At 42.2% G+C, this 20,350-nt stretch overlaps 1 protein-coding gene across 4 annotated transcripts in view; it reads right to left on the bottom strand.

Moving 5' to 3' along the window:
* Positions 1-20,350, bottom strand: part of LOC308112673 (membrane-associated phosphatidylinositol transfer protein 2-like) — a 44,592-nt gene that overhangs the window by 10,884 nt on the left and 13,358 nt on the right. For 2 of the 4 annotated variants that reach the window (XM_080468370.1, XM_080468373.1), the window contains exons 1-12: positions 14,905-15,091; positions 14,401-14,633; positions 10,348-10,562; positions 9,242-9,363; positions 8,442-8,675; positions 7,682-8,017; positions 5,915-6,010; positions 3,021-3,125; positions 2,846-2,910; positions 1,702-1,946; positions 1,290-1,479; positions 61-180 (exon numbers count right to left, since the gene is read on the bottom strand). In XM_080468370.1, coding sequence (XP_080324496.1) covers positions 61-180; positions 1,290-1,479; positions 1,702-1,946; positions 2,846-2,910; positions 3,021-3,125; positions 5,915-6,010; positions 7,682-8,017; positions 8,442-8,675; positions 9,242-9,363; positions 10,348-10,562; positions 14,401-14,478 — 1,806 coding nt within the window. In that variant the 5' untranslated portion in view covers positions 14,479-14,633; positions 14,905-15,091. Of the gene's footprint in view, positions 1-60; positions 181-1,289; positions 1,480-1,701; positions 1,947-2,845; positions 2,911-3,020; positions 3,126-5,914; positions 6,011-7,681; positions 8,018-8,441; positions 8,676-9,241; positions 9,364-10,347; positions 10,563-14,400; positions 14,634-14,904; positions 15,092-20,350 lie in introns of those variants that run through there. The other 2 variants (XM_080468371.1, XM_080468372.1) reach the window with 1 other exon arrangement.

The following is a 20,350-nucleotide window of genomic DNA, read 5'->3' as shown; positions in this document are numbered from 1 at the left end:
GAGTTCAAAAGTGACGTGTAGAGAATATTATTGACGTTACAGTGAAAATGTGTCTCGTACCTGAACACTGATGATGCTGCCTCTGCGACTGCTGTTCTGGCTTTCATTCACTGTCTGATTGCTGCTACACAGAGCGTCAAAGCCCAGGATCCCTCCAACACAGTCCCCAATGAGGCATACCTACACAGGTCAAATATCAGAAGAACATCTAGAACATACAGCCTGAAGATCACTATTATTTTTGCAGTTCTGGCCCAGGAGGACCGCAGTCCCGTGTGTGTGTTAGTCTCTTTCATTCAAATGAATGAATCATTTGAATAGATCATTTTACTTCTGAAAAGCTTGATGATGATGGCGAAGTAACAATAAGCAAATACTGTTGCTATTTATATTTTAGTATTTTGAATATTTACTCTCCTTTTTTTTAAATAAACTTTTGGTTTTCAATGATTTTTTTTTCCTTCAGAAATATCTGCACATTTTCCTTCCATATAATTTTACATTTAAATCTTCAAAACCTACTTTTAAAAAGACTTGAGGAAATTGTTTACTTTGTTTCTTTTCATGCAATTCCCAACTACCAGACTGAGATCAACTACAACTGACAGAACATTGGCAGTTGCATGATGAATTAGCCAGCGCACATTATTCAAGATTTTCACTGGCATAAGCAGTTGATTAGTTTCCCTGCTTCCACAGAGAAGCAGGACCAGGACTGAGAAATCCTGATAAAACATTTCTATACAACTACTCCAACACAGTTCACTTATCACAAATAGGATGTTAGGATCAAAAAAGGTTTATTAATCTATTATATTATATCTTATTATTGTCAATAGCATGTTAGAATTCAAGCAGATTGAGCAAAAATGTGTCCTTATCAGATTTTTTTATACTGCCAAAATTAAACAATTAAGATAAATGGAACAACTTCATTAGTGACATTGTACGTGAACAAAAGAACAAAAACAAAATCTTAAAAGAAGGATAAGTCCAGGAACAAGTAATGTAAATATTGTATATATTACTGCTGACGCTACTACAGTATGTGTATTTTTCCACCATTTTGATTGCTTATATTTCTATGTGTATATATACATATACATATACATATATATTCATCTAATTATCTATTTATATATACATAGTCTGTTTCTCTGTGTGTGACTATACCATCTTGATCTATTTTGTGCAATGTGAAACTGCTCCTGTGATGACCGAATTTCCCCATGTGGGATTAATAAAGTCTGATCTAATCTAATCTAATCTAATCTTCAGTCGTCACTGACCTGACCAGAGAAAGCAGCTCCATCCAGGGACTTTATGAAGTCAGTGTACACCTGGTTAGCCCGGACGATGACTGTGGCCACAGCGTCCTGGTACTGTGGAGCTGAGGTGGCGAGAAGAGGAAGGGCCGCCAGCGGAATGTGGTCCTGGCTGCTGGACAAACAACCTTCATCATAGCTGTAAGGGTTCAGGCTGTCGGAACATAGAGAAAGTCACAAAGTCTCATTAGGATCACAGATTACAGACCAAAGCGAGCACGGATCATTTTTGAGAAATAAGCAAAGGTAGGAGGGACAACAGTCATGTGCTGCACCTGGACCTTGTCCTTCACAAGCAAACCGCCATCAGAGCTGCTACACATGTAGATTGTGGCGCCCGGAGCGTGCACAAAAACATGTGCCTGTGTTCTCTTACTTGGACACTAGGGAGAAGGCCTCGGCACAGATGGCAGGGCAGGGCACCAGGCGGATGGCGATGCGCCCCAGCGCAGCGGGGTAGTGAACACGCATGACTGTGTCAAAAGCCGTACTAATCGTGTTGACGTCGGCCTGCTTGCTGTTCTGGTCTCCTCCACCTGTATCCAGGATGTTCCCTCCGTGCAGGACCAAGATCAGCACGTGGATCTTGGATGGCTGCAGACACTGCTGAGATGAGCTCTCCTAAGAAGAGGTGACGACAACGATTAACCTTTAGGAACGCTGAATATATATCATTTTGTTTTAGTATCATGGCCAGACACAGCATGTTTACGAAATTACAGATAAACACTAGTTCCCTTTGCAACTGGACATGAAATAGCTTTATCTTCTTTGTAAGTTATGTTTTGTTAGTATTTGTATTCATCTCTTCCAACACGGACCACACAACAAAGTTAACCAACCACAGAGGGGTGGAGAACCATGAAGGGAAACAGAACAGAACCAACCTCCACCGGCACGACTGATGAACTAACAACAACCATGCTTCCTGGGGACAAGTCACAGTAACTGGGACATAACAATGTGCAGTTTTGCGTTTATACATCTGATCCAAAACTTCACATTTTCAGAGAAGCACAGCATGTAGACGCAATCTGAGTACAGAGGAGTTGAACAGAGGGTGGTGAGGTTGAGTAGTACATATGGATTTGGGTTTGGGCAACGACAAGGAAAAGGGCAGGGGCACTGGGTTTGTCTGGACAGACCGACGGTCTCTGTGGAAGGACTGTAGCCCACGGTGCACTGGGGGAGGTCCAATACGTTTACTTACTGATTGGTGCCTTGTTACCATGATGGTGGGAATAGGAGAACTATCGGCTTGGCCACTAAGAGAGCCACACATCTGAACACAAGAGGACAGACAGGCTCAGGGACAAACAGCCCATTGCTCATCCTCCAATGGCTTTTCACATTCAAGGCTGAACTAAAATGACATCAAATTTAACAGCATCTTTGGATTCGGAAGGGACTTTTCTGCAGATGGTTTTCAGGAATATTTATCCCAGACATGGAACTGCATCACATCAGAAAAGAGTGATTAAGATGGTGCTTCAGCATACGTTCAGTGTTTACACACATACCTCATCCAATCTTTCCTCACTGGTTGCTCTTTCATAGTCCACGGCCATCTCCTTGAACAGATCACCTAAACAACACACATAAATACATGCTTTCTTTACATTGTGTCTCAAAAGAGGGAGCGTGACTGTTGATGATAACCCCGAAGAGAGTGGGCAGCCGTGCTCTTCAACCTACTGGGAGTTTCCTCTGTGTCTGCAGCTTCAATCTTATCCATCAGGTCATTGGAGTTCCACTTGGTAATCTCCTTTGGAAAGGTCTCCTCGCCGTCTGAGAAATCTTCTGCAGGAGGAATGATAAGGAGAATTCATAATCAATTAAAGTATATTTTAACAAGGCACCGCATGAAAAGCGTGACAAATAAATAACATTTCAGAGGGTCATATGACTTTCTTTTTTTTTTTTTTATTGAGCTTAAGAAAGAAACAATAAACCAATTCTATGGGAAACCTTTTCAGGGTTTGATGCAGGTTACCGACAAATAAATCAGAACACATAGTTCTTTTATATATTAATATATATGTATTTACATTATATCTTCTCGATGTGTACTACTATTTACAGAAGTGGCCACCAAAAGACATGTTACGCCTGCTTTGTTTATGAGTGAAGCGTAATCCCCTGCCCCCGGCTTAGGAGTCTTCAATTATTTTAGAATTAATTGTTTGTATAATTATGGAATATCGAATGTGTGTTGGAGGACAAAGGGCATGCCCTGGTGTGGCCTATTCAGGAACACAGATTTAGAAAATAAAACAAGCCCAAATCATTGTTTTAAAGCCTTACATTGTGAAACGTAGTTTCGTGTTGGTCTTTCCAACATTTGAACAGACGGAGCCATTCACTGACTTTAATATGTGATTGTGGAAGAAAAGTTCAGGAGCTCCAACCTTTTCTATAGAATTTCTCTCCTGGAACATTTTTATTATATTGGCCGTGTCTTCATTTCTAAGAAACAGACAATGACCTCCCGTTCACTGTCGTTTGCGTTGACTAATTGAAAGTTTAATCTAAAACGTCATGTCATTCCACAGTAGTCATACTTCAGAAAATGAACACAAATGTAGGAAATCAAATGGAAATCACTACTTTTTATTAAGAGCATGCTTTGAATGCTGATAGGAGGCTGCAGCCAGTTTCAACAGGGACCATTTTTAACATCCAAAGAAATGATTACTGTCATTAATAGTATCAGTTTCTAATAAAAGATCACGTCTTGTCTTTCGAGAACCTGCACTGCTTTCTTTTTGCATGACTTCCTTTACGATGGGTGAAGCTCTATGTGACATGAGTTCATGATTAGATACAAGCAATTCTGCAGATCAGTCAATCACCGCTCCTAAAATAGCTTCATTTAAATCTGTCCGTTCTTAATGTGGCTTTAAACACAGATTTGAAAATGTGTTTGGATAAGTTTAAAAATGGAGTAAAATCAGGGCGAGAGAGTGCAGAATATTCATATGCTGTAACTAGATTTTAATTCATTATAAAAGGGTTCAGAATTTAAATACAATACAAAAGTTAATTTATCTCATATTTACGCCAAACAGTAAAACTTTAATACATTTAAGATTAATTACACATAGAGTGAAATATTTCAAACATTTGTTTTGTATGGTCTTCTCTGAATATTACTCACAATCTCTCTTTTTTTTTTTAAGAGGTCCTAAGTTTCACAATAAAATAATACATTGGTTGACCATTTTCAGTTTCTTACGTGAGAGTATGAATTATTGTGGAAATACGGGTTTTTTTTTATGTCCACCAACTTTGTGGAATTCTAAACTGTGGAAATCGGCCACAGCTACACAGGAGAATTGTGTACTGACATTAGTAAATTCATGTTTCTAATAATAAGCCATGATGAATCAGACACTCTGAATGTTTCATCGAGTCTTCCTCTCAAAGCTTTCTTTTATTATGCTGCACCAAATAAAATCAGAGAGGCCGCATGGCAGTTAAAATATAATCACGTATCTGTAATAGATGATTACTGCCAGAGGACCAACATCACAAACAAACTTGAGACAGAAATCTAATATGAGAGGCAATCTAAGGCAAGTCAGTTTGCTTCCATATTTAATTTGTGTATCTTAATCATGTGATTCAGCTCGGCACCAGAGCGCACACTCATGTCTGACTGTAGTATATTCATTTGGATACCCCCAACCTAATTTATTTACCATAATTAAATAACTGCTTATTTCATGATGTGGCGTCTGCAGAATTACAAATATTTGCCTTTCACAAGGTACTGGAATTGGCAACGGAGCAGAACAAGAGTAATCACTGTATTAACTGTCACCGAGACGGGAGGTTATGTAAACTAATTCACGTCGGTGCAGCCATATGTTTAATCATTCATCTCACAAACTGCAGCTTACTTTTAATTCACACAGCAAACACACAATATTTCACCCATACAAGCATGAATACGGCAGACAATGATAAATTATCGGGTGTAATCAGAATTCAGTGTGATCATTGCATTCCAGTTACTCACAATATCAAGGGCACAAACCTGAGAAAAGTAGGAAGTAATGAATGCAATACAATCAGTCACAATACAATAAATGACATCAACATGGACAGTTTTATTCTACTTCAATTTCCAGGACTAATTGGCAAATTACATGTCTGGCAGACAAACACAGTTGCTGTTTTGGCAAGGGACCATTTATTGCTTGGCCTTTATTGTGACGCACAATGTAAAAGAGAGTGTGCTTGTGTGTTCAATAGAGGCCGAGGCGGGAACTTGAGTGTACTGGTGAGTGAGGGACTGGTCAGCAGAGATGATTGTGGTTTCAAAATGACGTCAGGATGACACGCCCGGCCCGTGTCCTCAGCCAAACTCATCCAAGGAAGAGCATGGACGGTTGCACCACAACAACCTATTTCAACTGCAGCCCCAAAGCATGCTGGGTATCTGGGAAGCTTAAGAACCGATCTGTATTTAAAGAGATGCATGCAAGGTAATTGAAGAAGGGAGCAAGGAAGGTTCCTGGAAAACTGAGCACAATAAACATTGGATCCAAACTCAAGCTTTAAATTTATACTAAAGCAGTAGTTACCGTGGGCATCGAAGAACTCCTCGTCCGAGCTGTCATCCGAGTCTCTGGCGATGCTCTGCATCCGCCACTCCGAGATGCTGTGACGTGACGGGCTCACTGAAAAACCACACGAGCAAAAAAAAATAAAAATCTGCGTTATTCTGGGACATGTGTTTTAGACACACACACACACACACACACACACACACACACACACACACACACACACACACACACACACACACACACACACACACACACACACACACACACACACACACACACACACACACACACACACACACACACACAGAGACAACCCCCCCATGACACCCCCACAACTACAGTGTTATATAAACATGCAACAGTCTCTGTGGTGCATTACTTCATCACAGATGGACTGTTGGTGGTCAAGGGTGGTGTGTGAAAAGTGAGACTGATGTAACATCGACAAGCTACAATTGGCCAATGCTAAAAAGGCAGCCCCGTCTATCACAGGTCCTTCGTCTAATCCTCGTATATCATTAGTGCGGAGAAAGAAAGTGGGGTGTTGCTGTGAGGGGCAGTGAGAGAGGGGTACAGCTGTAGCTGTCAGCACACGGAAGGAAACAGGCAGCGGTGGAGGGGAGGGTCACTCTGAGGAGCGTCAGCCTCCTCTGGTCCGTGACGTCAGCACTGCTGCTAAAAATAGCCCGGGAGAGAAACAACAGGGGGTGGGGGTGGGGTTGGTAGGTGGTTATAGGAGGTGAATAAAAGTATGGAGGACGAGAATCAGGGTTCATGTGGTGACTACAATGAAGGTTTCACACTGGAGACGGGAGCATTGTGACATGTGGTCTGTGATGTCAAAGGTGGTGCTAAAAAAAACCTACACGTGCAGGGTTCAGATGGTGATAGATGGACAGGACAGCAAAGGAGGGGCGAAGAAATAAAGCCAAGCTGAGTCCGCTGCAGGGGTTGACTTTATTAACACCGATTCAACTATTTGAACTCGGAGAGCGCTTCGCTAGATTTAGGTAAGTTCAGCTCGAGGGCAACTCTAAGTGTGAACACCTGTGTACTGCTGTCGCAAAGAGAGAAAGAAAAAAAAAGATAAAAGATCAGGATTCTTGCTGCAGCAATACAACTGGGTCTTCAGTTCTTTATGTAACAATAGATTTTTAAGACACACCTTTTCAATCGGGGGGGGGGGGGGGGTTCTAACTAATTCTTCTAATTTGACCTTAAATCATTTCTGACCACTTACATGTATGCTAATTTAATCCACGTATTTCACAGACATTAAATAAGGCACAATTTGGCTCTCTAGAAGTGAAGCTGAAATGAATGATCAAAGTTACCCCTCGCCGCATCCAGACTTTGGAAGTTTAGTCCCACTACAGAGATCTGTGTGGTTTGTGTGGGTATAAATGTGTGAACAGCCTCAAAGCATATAGTGTACTTGTTGAATTCTTCACATACAAGTACCAAGTGTGGTCCGTTCTCAAATATCACAACTGGCTGCTTTTACTTCAGAGACCGTTTGACTTTGGTGTTTGTATACTTTAGTCCTGAAGCTACAAAGGAGTCAGGTGGCAGACAGAGCAAATAAGGCTTCTGTGTGCAATGATGTGTACATTTACATGCAATAAACTCTGCACGAAGGACTATGCAGGTGCAGAGCTGTGTTGGGGAGAGCCACGTGAATACAAATTAATGTATTTTCACTGTTACATTTCACACCAGTGCCTGTTTCCCTCAATGACATACACCGAGGTGACACAGGTGAACAGGTGGCATGCTCCTCACCTCCTCTCTTGGATGAGCGGGAGGAGCGGGAGGAGGTGGACCACTGCTTGGTAAGCACACCTCGTGGCTGGAGAGTCTCTCCTCCTGAGCTGGCAACCACCTCTTCTGCTTCAATGGAGCAGATCGCCTCTTTAGCTTCTTGGTGTTTGGTTGGAGATGGAGCACCTCCGTTGGCCTCGGTGGCCTCATCTGCCTGGCTAAACTGGGCCATCTTCGTGGCCAGGGCCAGCTGGGTCTCCAGCTCCAGCTGCCTGATGTCCTCTATGGTCAGACCGTACCACTCATCCTGCCAGCACCAGGCCTGCCGGTGGGCACGCACCATCACTTTTCTCAACCCTAGAAAAAAAAAAAAGGAATTATTTACAAGTTCGACAACCTTGGTGACTATTTTAGAAGAGCATGTTCTCTTCTAATCCAAAGGTCTGATCTTCCTTCTCGTTCCTTTCATATGTTAAAATGTCCTTGAAAATGACACTGAAGCTCAAACAGAGTAAGGCACTTTGAGAATGCTGAAGCAGTGAAAACAATAAGCTATATTATTAATATGTTTAGGAACTCAAAATTAATAAATGAAACACCAAAGTACATTACAATTTTACATCAGAGAATATCTTTCTCATTTCAAACCTAAGTTCTAATAAAAATCTGTCTTTTTTTTTAGACATATTTTAAATCAAACTTTTAGACTTGGAAACTTCAAACAGGTCCAGAGTTTATAAAAGGCACAATAGCTGGGTAACATCTGTGACTGTGTACTCACCAACATCATGAATGAAACGTTCAATTTTAGACTGCATGCCCCAGTAGCGGAACTCCACCTTGCACAGTTTGTAGGCACACATGATGGGGGTCTTTCCTGGATTATTGTTGTAGTCTTCTATCCAGTCATCCAGCAGAGGACCCCTCTGGGTCTTGACTGACTTGTAAAGCCTTGGATCCTCCTCTGCTTTGTACTCATGAGGGGGGATGGGATCTGTCACTATGTCGATTGGGTCTGCCAAAGAAAAATCAGGGAGAACTGACTTCAAGAGGCAAGTTTTGATTGCATTTTTTAATTGTCGTGTCATGTGCAGTAACGGGTGGGGTAAGAAAACGTGTACAGGCAAGTGTTTTTAACAGTTCAAAATTCCTTTTACAACTGAACTTCTGGGTGAGAAACTGTATCAGAGGCTTAACGGCGAGTGATTGCATAAAATCATTTCAAACAATGTTGGAACTGGGTCAATGTGCTTCTACAACGGTTGATTTCAAACAGCCAACCACAGAATAAAGCAGATGCTGTAGCAGTACAGTGCCACAAGTGGTCCTCATCCACTGCTTATGTTTCAGTACAAAGAAACCAAAACAAACAGACTAAGCCTAAACAGAATAATTTAAGACTTTAAATAACAAATGCATGCAAACATAATTACTTGCTTTGTTGATTTAAAAATAGACGAACGGTAACTGATGGAGTGACTTTGCTGGAATCCTCAATACAAGTCAGACACATGAGTCAGACATCAAGTACGTTACACTATGGCCTAGTAATGGTGCAAGAGTGATATTACAGGGTCTCACCAATACTTCTCTGCCTCTTCTCTGCTGCAGACATATTGAAGACATCAGCTTGGTTGCCAGTGTCGGGTTTGTAGTAGGTCTCAATGTCAATGGAAAACTTCTCAACAAATGGACAGGTATACCTGGAAGACAGGATGTAGGAAAATGAAGAACAACAACAAACAAAAGTCAAAACAAAGCAAGAGTAAAATAAATGTTTCTTCATTCAGAAACCTAATTTGTAACTGAATTACTGGACATCCGGGCTTTTTTATTAACGCTGACAAGGTGCTTATTGCAGAGGACAGAAACCAGGACAGTAATGCTCATCTGTGGCATCGGCAGCAAAACTGTCACTGGCTGGATAGATGTGTCAACAGACACTTGGAGTCTTTCAATACCCTGTCAGGAGAGTCAAGGGCACTTCTCTTTTCAACACCTTCCCATGTCTGTGTTCGTCAGGCAGACAAACAGACCGACACCCTGAGAATGAACGGCTATCAACGTCTGCTCGCCACACATTGTAGTGGCCGTCTGCGAAGGTAATGTTCTGACAACTTCCTCTGAGTTCTTTATCCTCTATGGGTAAAGCGGCAGAACTTCAGACTCATCAACTAATAATTGATAGCATCTATGTATTATATTGGTGTCGAGAAGGTCAAGTGGTATAACTTGCTTTGACAGCCTCTCTTTATATGCACACAGACCAATCATTATGATAATGTTCATGTCAGCCAACAGATTAAGAAATTAAACTAAAGTGATCTAATTACCCTACTTGTTGATTTGTACCATCAGGTTGGTTAGATTTAGGTATGAGGAACTGGTCAATTGGTTAGAATACAAATATCAGGACTTGATGCTGGCTGACACCATACCTACTAGGTAGTAATCATTAACAGATTGTAATAAATATTGAATGTAACGTCAGAAAGAAAAGCAAACTTTTAATAACGATTACATTTTGAAGAGGTTGGAGATTATTTAAATGTTGAAAACAGTTGAAGCAGCTTTGGGCACAAACGTTTCCAGCTTTTATGTCAGTAAAGATGAGTGAGAACTTAATTTGTACCATCTTTGCAGGTAAACTAACGTCAAGGCGAGTGACGTGCAGGAGGAAAGCTCACCTGGTGCGTGTGTAAGGATAGGCGTTCCAGGACTCCTCTTCCACCCTCAGCGCTGCTTTGGGCAGGATGGAACGGAACCAGCTGGGAATGTGCATGCCAATGTGGTAGACCTTGTGGGTGTACTGGCCCGTCCCCCCTGGTCCATCTGTGTAGGGTTTATTTTCTAGGATCTCCACCCCACTGCCTTCCCCGCAGCTCTCCTCTCGGCTCTTTTTCTATAAGAAAAAATATGAATGAGTTTGAAATGAGTTGCCACACTGTTTTGTATGGAGTGGAGTTGAAGATGTTCAACTCGGAAGTGAAATAAACTAAATAACAAATGTGGCCTCTATTGTGGATCTGGTGTGTTGTTACACAGAGCAGACTGATGACAGAGAATCAATAGCTTCCTGGAAGCACTGCTTGTTCTGAATTGCAAATCAGGGAGTCCAAAAACCAGCTCGCGAGCCACTCCTTCACTATATTTACTTTCCAGGTGCACAAAGGAAGAGCGAGGCTGGGTGGAGCCTGCATCTGCAGTTACACCGACTTACAGCTTGGTGATTCAAGGTTTCAAAGACAAGAATGTTGGCCGTGGCACGAGGAAGCCTTGTAATTGTTATGAGATGAAGGAAACAGGAAGCCTAAACAGTAAAGCATAGTCCAAGTGCCAACTGCATGGAATTAGACATGCATTTAGATACAAAGACAATAAACACCAAAGATAACAAATGTAAAATCTTTTCAGGAATTGTTTGATCTTTGCACATGCAGCTCAGCATTTCTTTAAAGCAGTATTGAACAAAGAAACAAGATAATAGGGAGACATATTTCTCCAGTCAGCCCAGTGGGAAGTGGTGATGCCAGTGAGCCAGTGAATCTGTGGAACAGACGAGGAAGCCATGAGACATCCAGCACTCCGGACCTCATTACCCCTGACAGGTCATTCATTAGCAACCCGCCCTGCTCTCAACAGCCCAGACAGCACCAAAGACACAGCACAGACGCCACAAGGCTGCCAACCTGGACGTACAAGCAGCCGGAGACAGGAACTCAACAACGGAACTATGAAGAAAATGTCAAGGCTACACTGAACAATGCTATTTAAATAAAAACTATTAAAATAGGTTGCTGCTCTCAACACACACGCACGCACACGCGCAAGCATTTATACAATACATTATATACACTTTGAAGCGGTTGTCTAAAAGAAATATGAATTGTCCCCCCTTGGAGAGCCCGTCTAATGGGGTTCATGAGACTGTAGTCGGTCCCCTAAATTTCCCCCTGAAGTAATAGGTGATTCTCCCCAGTTCACCAGGAAAAAGATTACAAGACATTGGCCAGGACACTGGCTGTTCCCTTAGGGGGAAAGTGAGGAAGCAGATAACATGCTCACAGTTAAATTAATGCGGAGTGTAATATCACATCCTGATGACGTTTACTCGTTTGGGGAAGCAGAAATAAAGAAACACTTTTCACATGGAGCTACAACTGGAGGTGTGTACAGGGGAGGTAGGTCTCAAGTCTTTTACAATACAATCCTTGGTATACACAAAAAGTATCTGTGTTTAGGTTCATTACTGCCATAAAGCCTTTGACACAAATCATTCTAGTTCACTCTTTCCAACGTTTCTCTAAACAACCACCAAGCCCCTAAAGAAGAAAGCAATCATCATAAAAGCAGACTGCATATGTTTAAGTATGTCTGCTCTGACAGGATGGGAGTCACATCCTGGGTTTTTTCTATTGCATCAAGTTAGTAAAGCATGTTTCCTGTCTGAGATGCTCCTCTTTACTTTTCTCCACAGATAGAGTAGATTACACAATGAATGAATGTGACACAGTGAGAGCCTCTCATGTCAAATGTCTCAAATATCTAATAGGGAGATTTACACCGAGAAAATAATGAAAGGAGCAAGGTGAGCATGGTGAGAAAAGAGATGGGGTGTGGCATTGTCTGTAGAGGTGCAGATATGTTCAGGCTGTCTTCAGGCGCTGGCCTCATCTATAAAGCTTACGACGGGGAAAGACTGCAGACAGGCGGCCTACATGCTGCAGTTGCCCTGGTAACATACAGTAATGAAGCAAGGGTAGCCACACTCTCTTTCCTTCCACCCTCTCTCTCATTTCTTCACATCCCTCCTTCACAGCCTCTCCTTTTATCCTCCATTTCCTCTTTTCAGTCACTCCCTCTCATGGACAAAACCTGACCACCGGCATGTTGCTTATGTCAAAGTGGTTTCCATAGTGACGGAAACCTCCAGCAACAAGTCTGGGTGGAGACAGTGAGGTCAGGGGCAAAGGTAACGATGGGTCAATAATGTGGGAGTTTTTCATCCTGTGATTTGTTTACATGTCTGCGAGTGCACTTATGCACCACTTAGTTGAGTCTTAGACTTTTAAGTAAACCTCTTTACACATGTTTCACGTCTTTGTATATGGAAAAAAATGTTCTTTTCTTTTCTCCACAGCATTAGCAAAATGCTAAAGAAATGATCACGTGTGCTAAATTGTGGCACGGTGAAACATTTGTGTTGTTTTGAAACGTCTGCTAGGTTTGCTGAGTCATAGACTCAGACTTGGATAACCAATCAGTTTGTTTCACTATGTGGACGATATACCAAAACAATAAATAACTTTGAGAAATCTAATATTCTCTTATAAACCAATATAATCACGACTGTCAATGAATTATTCCATTTGTGCAGATAGGACAAACAGATTCAGTTTCAAGACTATAATCAATGTCAAAATAACTTTGAAATTGCTCTCTCAATACAATACAGATAAATGAAACTGTAGCTTCAGTTCCAGTGTGATTATAATAGTGGAGGTATAATGTTTTTATTTATGACAGGACTATTTTTAGAACATGAACACGCTTTCATTTTGGTGTAAAAATAGCAGTTGTAGGAGAGGCCTCTGTATGGTAAGGACTAAAGAAAGAGAGCATGTTCACTGATCCTTGTGCAGCGGAGCTGCTCCCTGGGGAATACAGGAAAATATTGCAGCTTCCATGTATGACCACATGTATGTCCTACAAGCAAAACCACAGTATATCCAGAATATGTGGCTTCTGCTTGGCTTTATAATAAATGATGAATGAAGTCCACATGGTTTCTATTGCCTGATTTCATAAAAGCAATATTTCATAAATTGTATTCCCATCACACGCACGCGCGCGCGCACGCACGCACGCACGCACGCACGCACACACACACACACACACACACACACACACACACACACACACACACACACACACACACACACACACACACACACACACACACACACACACACACACACACACACACACACACACACACACACACACACACACACGGGTGAAAACGTCTTGACTTGATCAGACAGGCTTGCTTGTAACGTCAAAATGCTCTTCAACAAACTGTAATACTGCCATTTAAAGTACACATTACATAACCCCACAGCTCAAATCCCAGCAAACTGCTAAATGTTTAGCAGCCTGCACCTGGCAGCACCACAAGATTAAATAAATCCTCCTTCATGTACACATGATACATACAGAGAAAATGTGTCACAGCAAAGGATAACTGAAACTGTAGAACTCGCTCTTTCCTGTTTCCTGCTGTACACCATAAAGCTCATACACAGACACCTCATCTCCCGCCAAGAGCCTGATTTGACAAATGAATTTGTCTGACATTAACAAAGCAACATGTCCATCTCTGTCAGGATTGCATGGGTGCTCTGTGAGCGGGGCGACCCCATGCCTCCTTCTACAGAAACATGCAGCCTATGGTTGTTGAAACCATCCAGCTTCAGAGAGTTTAAATTGGATAATCAGTCAGCACACAAGCCCTCTTTGTTCTGTTGCTCCGCCAGCGTCACACACCGTGTGACCAATGATTTTATAATTGAACGCGCTGTGAGATTGCTCTCTTGGAGAGTTCCCTGTGTAAATGTATCGTCTTTCTAGCGGTTTGTGTACGACTCCTGGCTTCAGCATCACTTTGCCATTTTTGGCCAGATGTGTGTGTGTGTATGTATGGGTTTTTTTTTGTGAGGAATGTCATGCTATTACTGCACCTGGATCATGTAGAGCTGTGCAATGCGGTACTCGTCCACACTCATGGGCATGGGGATGCGGTACTCCTTGATAAGCATGGTGAATTTTGGCGGATGGGAAAAGGGAAGCAGGGAAAAGTTTGACAGGGAAAAGGGGAAGGGAGGGAAGGGAGGGGGAGAGGGGGAAGGAGAGACTCCTGATGCTCCTAAATGTGGCTCGTCAAATTGCCAGCTGAAGTCCACATTGATGGTTCCTGCAGGTTGAAAAGGAAGAGAAAAAAAAGCATGTGAGCCGTGACAAAATATAGACAAACACTCACACAACAGTGTTTGATACATTAAAACACAAGACAAGCAAAATGACTCAAAATGTCTTAAAAAAGTGTCTCAGTCAACGTCCATCATTCAATAGCAGAAAACAGCAGCCGAATCCTTCATCATAAGCAGCAATGTGAAGAAACAGAATAACTCCTTAAGCTGTGAAATTCCTCCGTACACAGGCAAATATTCAGTCTCGTGGCTCACACGCAGACGAAGACGAGAGAAGAGTCGGAGTGCCTTTCAGGTCATATGCTCAATGTAGTAACTATATATTTGCTCAGAGTCTTCAAGTACAGGCATCAGCGTTCGGTCTTCATCCACCATCGCACTTCCAAGTGAGGCACTAACCAAGAGAAATGTTCCTTCTTATACACAGGCCACTGCTCATTGTGTGAGTGTAGGGGGGTGGCTGGAGTTTACAGAAAGCACCCGTGCCTCGCCGATGGTCCCGACAGCCACCCCGTCTCTCACAGCCCTTCAGCACTGTCACATGGGGGGCTCACTCAGCATAAGAGGGATTACGGGCGAGTGGGGAGCATTGCATAACATTTAAGATCCCCCTGTGCATTATCAAGGTTTCACAAATAGCAGCCTGAGAATCACACAAAGTATTGTTTTCAAACCACTGGGCAGATAGGGGTAGGTGTGGGCTATACATACACAACGTGTGGGTGGCGTGAGTTGCAGAAGTCTGCTTTGACCGCGAAGACAAGAATATCTCTCCAAAGTTAAGAAAGTACAAAAAATGAAATCTTGGCTGTTGAGGACTGCACTGTATTGTAGGGTGAGTTTATCTAAATTAAACATAGCAGGAGTCAGTTCAGGTGACACATTATCTGAAGAGATAATAAGGTAATAGAAATTACATCTACTATTTGAAAAAAGATGATTACAAGCACAAATACAAAGATACTTCCTTTAACAGAAGATTAATGTTAGTATTGCAAGATGAACCATAGGCAAAGATTGTGTGCTCTTAGCTCTAGAAGTGCAGTATTTTGGGATAATCTCTGACGTGGTTAATTCAGCAACAACAACCGTGCATAGTGTTCGAGTTTGTGTTCACATAGGTCTGGTGAAAACACATGGAACACGCCTTAGTCACGATGTGGAGTGGGGTGAACTGTACAGCACAGCATGTGTGAAGACAGACAACACCACCACTCTGGCATTGCTGCCATTCGACCATCTCAAATGTGACTACAGAGCGTTGCATAATCCCAAGATCCACTCATATCTGACCTATGGCTGTGACCGGACCTTGCTCTGGAAGCCAGCCTTTCCCTCTAATCACACTAATCACACTAATATTCCCGCTGCGTCACTTATCCTGCAAACAAAGGCTAGCTTTAGTCAGGCTCCCGGTGTAACAAATTGTCCTCGTCCTCACACTATAGGGTGCTGCCTCCTGCAGCTCCTCACAGAAGATATATTGATCTAATAAGCTTATCCAAGCGTTGCCAGGGCACACATGCAACCTGGAGCAGCTGCATACTAACAGACTAGGTGGTGCTCTGGTTCAAACACTGTGTTCCATACATTTTTTATGTAAGATTTTTGCTTTACACAGTCATACAATGCATTGACAAAATCAGAGCAGAACATCACCATTTGCTGAAAATAACTGCACTCTTGGGAAAGGCTCTGAGAAAACTAGGCTAGCCGGAGAAGCCTGGGGAGCAGCCTGCAGCTCAGAAGCCGGAGAAGGTTTAAGAAGCCAAGTTTTAGAGGGCACGGTGACAATGCACACACCTGTCAACAGTGTTGTTGACCAGCATCCTCACTTACTTAAAAATAATTTGAAACCGGCCTGAAAGCTGGCTGCAAGTGATGCTGCACTATAACTTCAGAGTGTTTTCTCAGAATTTCCTTTTGGCCGGAGATTACTGCGGTGACAGCTGTGCAGATTTGGGAGACACTTGACATGATGAGGCATGACAAATTCTTTTATTGTCTGATTATCTGCCAGAGAATGACCAGTATGTGAATCAAAGCCCAGCCCCCAACGGACATCCCACGCAGAAGGAAGTAACAGGAGCTGGAGGAAGGCCTTAACGAACATAGAGAGCGGCATGAAAAACAACAAGCAGATCAACAGAGGGATGCCGTACGGTCACAGCTCAGCTCTGGCAGCCCTGTGGTGATGACGGCGTACAGGGATACGAATTGATACTGAGATGGTATGCCAGTGACTGCCAACCAGGATCATGAATGAACTGCAAATGCAACTGATCATTATTTTCACTCTTGATTAAACACAAACCTTAATTCTAAACAATGACTGAAAGCAAACTTAACTACACATGCTATTGCACACCCTCTTCCAAACGGGAAGAAGGCGTTCTAACCCATATTCCATAAGCTTGGCAAGCTTTAACTCAAATGTGGCTGCAACTGTAATGAGTTTAATCCAGTCCCTTACAAATGGAGTGTTTGTATTCTTTCAGTTCCTTAATATATCCTTTCTGCAAGGGCTAACCCGAACTGTGCCTTTTTAAGTCCAGCTGGTAGAACAGATTCTACACCAAGATGGCACAGACATGGCAACTCATCAAGGGCTGGTTGCTTTGGCGCTATAAAGATTTTTGTCGAATATCAATTTAATCTTTGCCTGATTTGTTTTCAGACATAAACTGCCCTTTAATAACAAAATTAAGTTGTTCAGCAAAGATGAACTAATTAAGAGTTGGAACAACATGTGCACCGGTCTCATTTTAGAGCTGGGTGTAAAGGGACCGCTTCCAGATGATGTCACGTATGAAATGTGACGTGATCTGTGGACATGTAGGATAAGGTGACATTACATCACATGTAGCTCTGAAGGGAGGAGTGTAACACTTGCAAATGACCCGCCGTTTTAATGGGTTGACTCTGGAACATTTACTCATACATGCCGTAAGCCATCATGTTAGTCTGTATATGTATTTAGAGACCGACTTAATAGATGCTGAATAGGTTTATAGCAACAAATCTGTCAGGAAGAGATTATGACATCATTTTTATTTCCTCACTCTACAGTCTGTTGCTCCACGTGATGGAAACCAGTTATAAGGTTTCATAGTTTCAACATTGCTTCTGGTAAAACCCCTCAATCTTGTTGCAGACTGTTCTTTCAGTATTCGTCTCTCAGTCTCTGGCTGCAGTAGGAAATAAAGATGCACACGAACAGATTTGTTGACATTCAAACTTTGCAAATGAAAAACCCTTGTTTGCAATGTCAAAATTACATTTTACAGAGTCTCTTTCTTCATTGATTCCTTGATGATCCAGATGCTTTGCACAGCATTGGACCTGTAATGCATGATGCACCAGCAGCCTCGAGAGAGTACTGGCACCATGCTTGACCTAGAAAAAAGCACTCTCACACATAGAGCATAAAAATAGCCCGGTCACAATAATCCAAGCATACGCAAGCACAGTGCTTGACGTTGTTTGTTCAAAGAATATGCTCATTCCCTTCTAAAAATACAGTCTCTGCCCCCCTCTTGGCAATGACGCAATAGCAGCACACGCCAATGCACAGCGCTCATCACAAAGCAGCTTCCAATGTTCCTGCTCCTGTTTTGATGAAACCGAAACCAGCAAGACCTTTTGACTGAGACAATTTCTCTTTGCCGTTTTTTCTCTCTCTCTTGTTAAATGTGTGGCCAGCTGTGACAGGTCCGTGCAACCTGTGGTGTGTAATGCTACATCCTGAAACACATACAGCTGTCCTCTTTGCAAGAGCGTGATTGCTTAAAACCGTGCTTTTCAATTTTATTTTATACCTTGTGTAATTGCAGACTAAAGCTAAACCTTCCAGATAATGTGATATGTAATACCTCCAGTGCTTTAAGCAAGATGCCTGTGAGCAAAGCTACATCTGTGATCCGAGAATGATGTCGACAAACAAGCGGTTCGAAATGTGCACATCTGCGACATGTGACATAAATAGATGTAAGCAGTTTGTTCCACAAACCAAGACTGCGCTCTTCATCACACGCTTGTGGCTCTTGCTACACTCTAAACCTGAAGCATATCTTTGAGTCCGAGGCTGTACTTTCCCACAATAATTTAAAGTGGCTTTACTAAATCTGTCAGAAGACATAACATGAAACAGAAATAAACACTTTTCACAGAGGCAGTAGGTGGTCTCCAGGGGGTTTAGGGGTGTGAGAGCTGGATTTCCCTCATCACTGTGGAGGCAAGACCCCTTTCAAATACAAGTGGAAAATATTAACCCCACGGCCTGCCTAAACTATAATAGATCAGTTTGAAAGTGTTGCCTTGATATTTTAGAGATGACCACAGCTATGGCAACGGCTCTAAACACCGACTGGGCCTGTGGCAAAAACCCTTGATTGAGTTGATGGGCTTACCAACCAATCCAGTTAAAATGGCAAAAGGCTTAAGACAATGCCATTTGGTCCAGACTGTATATCCGAGCGAGCAATAGGGTGAGTGAGAGAGAGAGAGAGAGAGAGAGAGAGAGAGAGAGAGAGAGAGAGATTGTTATCAGCCACCTGCGATAGCCAAGAGGCCATGAATCTCACAGCATAATATACTGCGGTTTCATGTTTATTATCTGCTGAGGTGTCTAATAGGGGTTAAGGATTAAAGTTACTTATCAGGGGTATAAGTGAGATAAACAGATTTTTTTAACAGAATACTAAATTGATTCACACCCAACAAAGCATGCTGCCTTAGAGGCTTACAAAAGAATGTGTGGAAATACAAGTACTCTTCTATGCAGGAAGCCTACTTTTATACTTCCCTATAAAAGTACGTGTCCTGACCAAACATTACATTCTGTTATCCCATAACTTGGGACAGAGGCTATTACGTTTCTGTGGCTCATGCAGAACCAGTTTATGTGGACAAAGACAACGTTGTACTTTGCTTGCTTCAATAAAACAGAAAATGGGAGCGCAAACATGCTGCCTTTTCTGTCAATTCAAATAGCAATCATGAGTCTTTATATGTTTTACCACACAATGCACCACTCAAAGAGGTGAGGCAAGAGGAAAAGCACTATTGTTATAGCTCAGCTTAAGTTTAAAGTGAGGACTAAATAATAGCGTAAATACATCACATAAATGTGTGTGTGATATAATACAATTAGATATATTAGAATTCACAATGAAGATGAATAAAGCATCTATCTATCTATCTATTAATAAGCTAAGATGACAGCAGTGTGATCATGTAGAACACATATATTTGGCGTTTCCTCCTGTTTCTGTACAATGTATACAGTTGGATGGAGAAAATGACCATCACTCATCGCGAACCTCAGGCCTGAGCTCTTCCACAGGCTACGGAGGAGGGACGCACAACCTACCCTTGTTTCTTTCTTCACCACAGTGCAACGGGATAGCTAAAAATATTTGACACCCTGTGAGCATCTCCTACATCGTATTCCTCCTCCTTCCTCGTCCTCCTACAGAGGCCCTGCAAGTAAGACCAGCTTCTAAAAATGATCCCACACAGGGAGGCAGCGAACAAAAGTGCGATAAGATGAAGTTCGATTACTCCAGAGAAAGAGATCCATTTAAAGCAGCAAACAAACTGCATAATTACCTTTTAACTATGCTCTTCCTTCTGTGCACAAAGTTTCCAAGGTTCTCTCTGAATTTGTTGAAGTCAGGCGGGAAATTTAACTGTTGCAACG

Source organism: Lipophrys pholis (genome assembly GCF_963383615.2).
Source record: "Lipophrys pholis genome assembly, chromosome: 7".
NCBI classification, from domain to species: Eukaryota; Metazoa; Chordata; class Actinopteri; order Blenniiformes; family Blenniidae; genus Lipophrys; species Lipophrys pholis.
The sequence above is the reverse complement of the archived record's forward strand: the minus strand, read 5'-3'. Positions and strand labels throughout refer to the sequence as shown.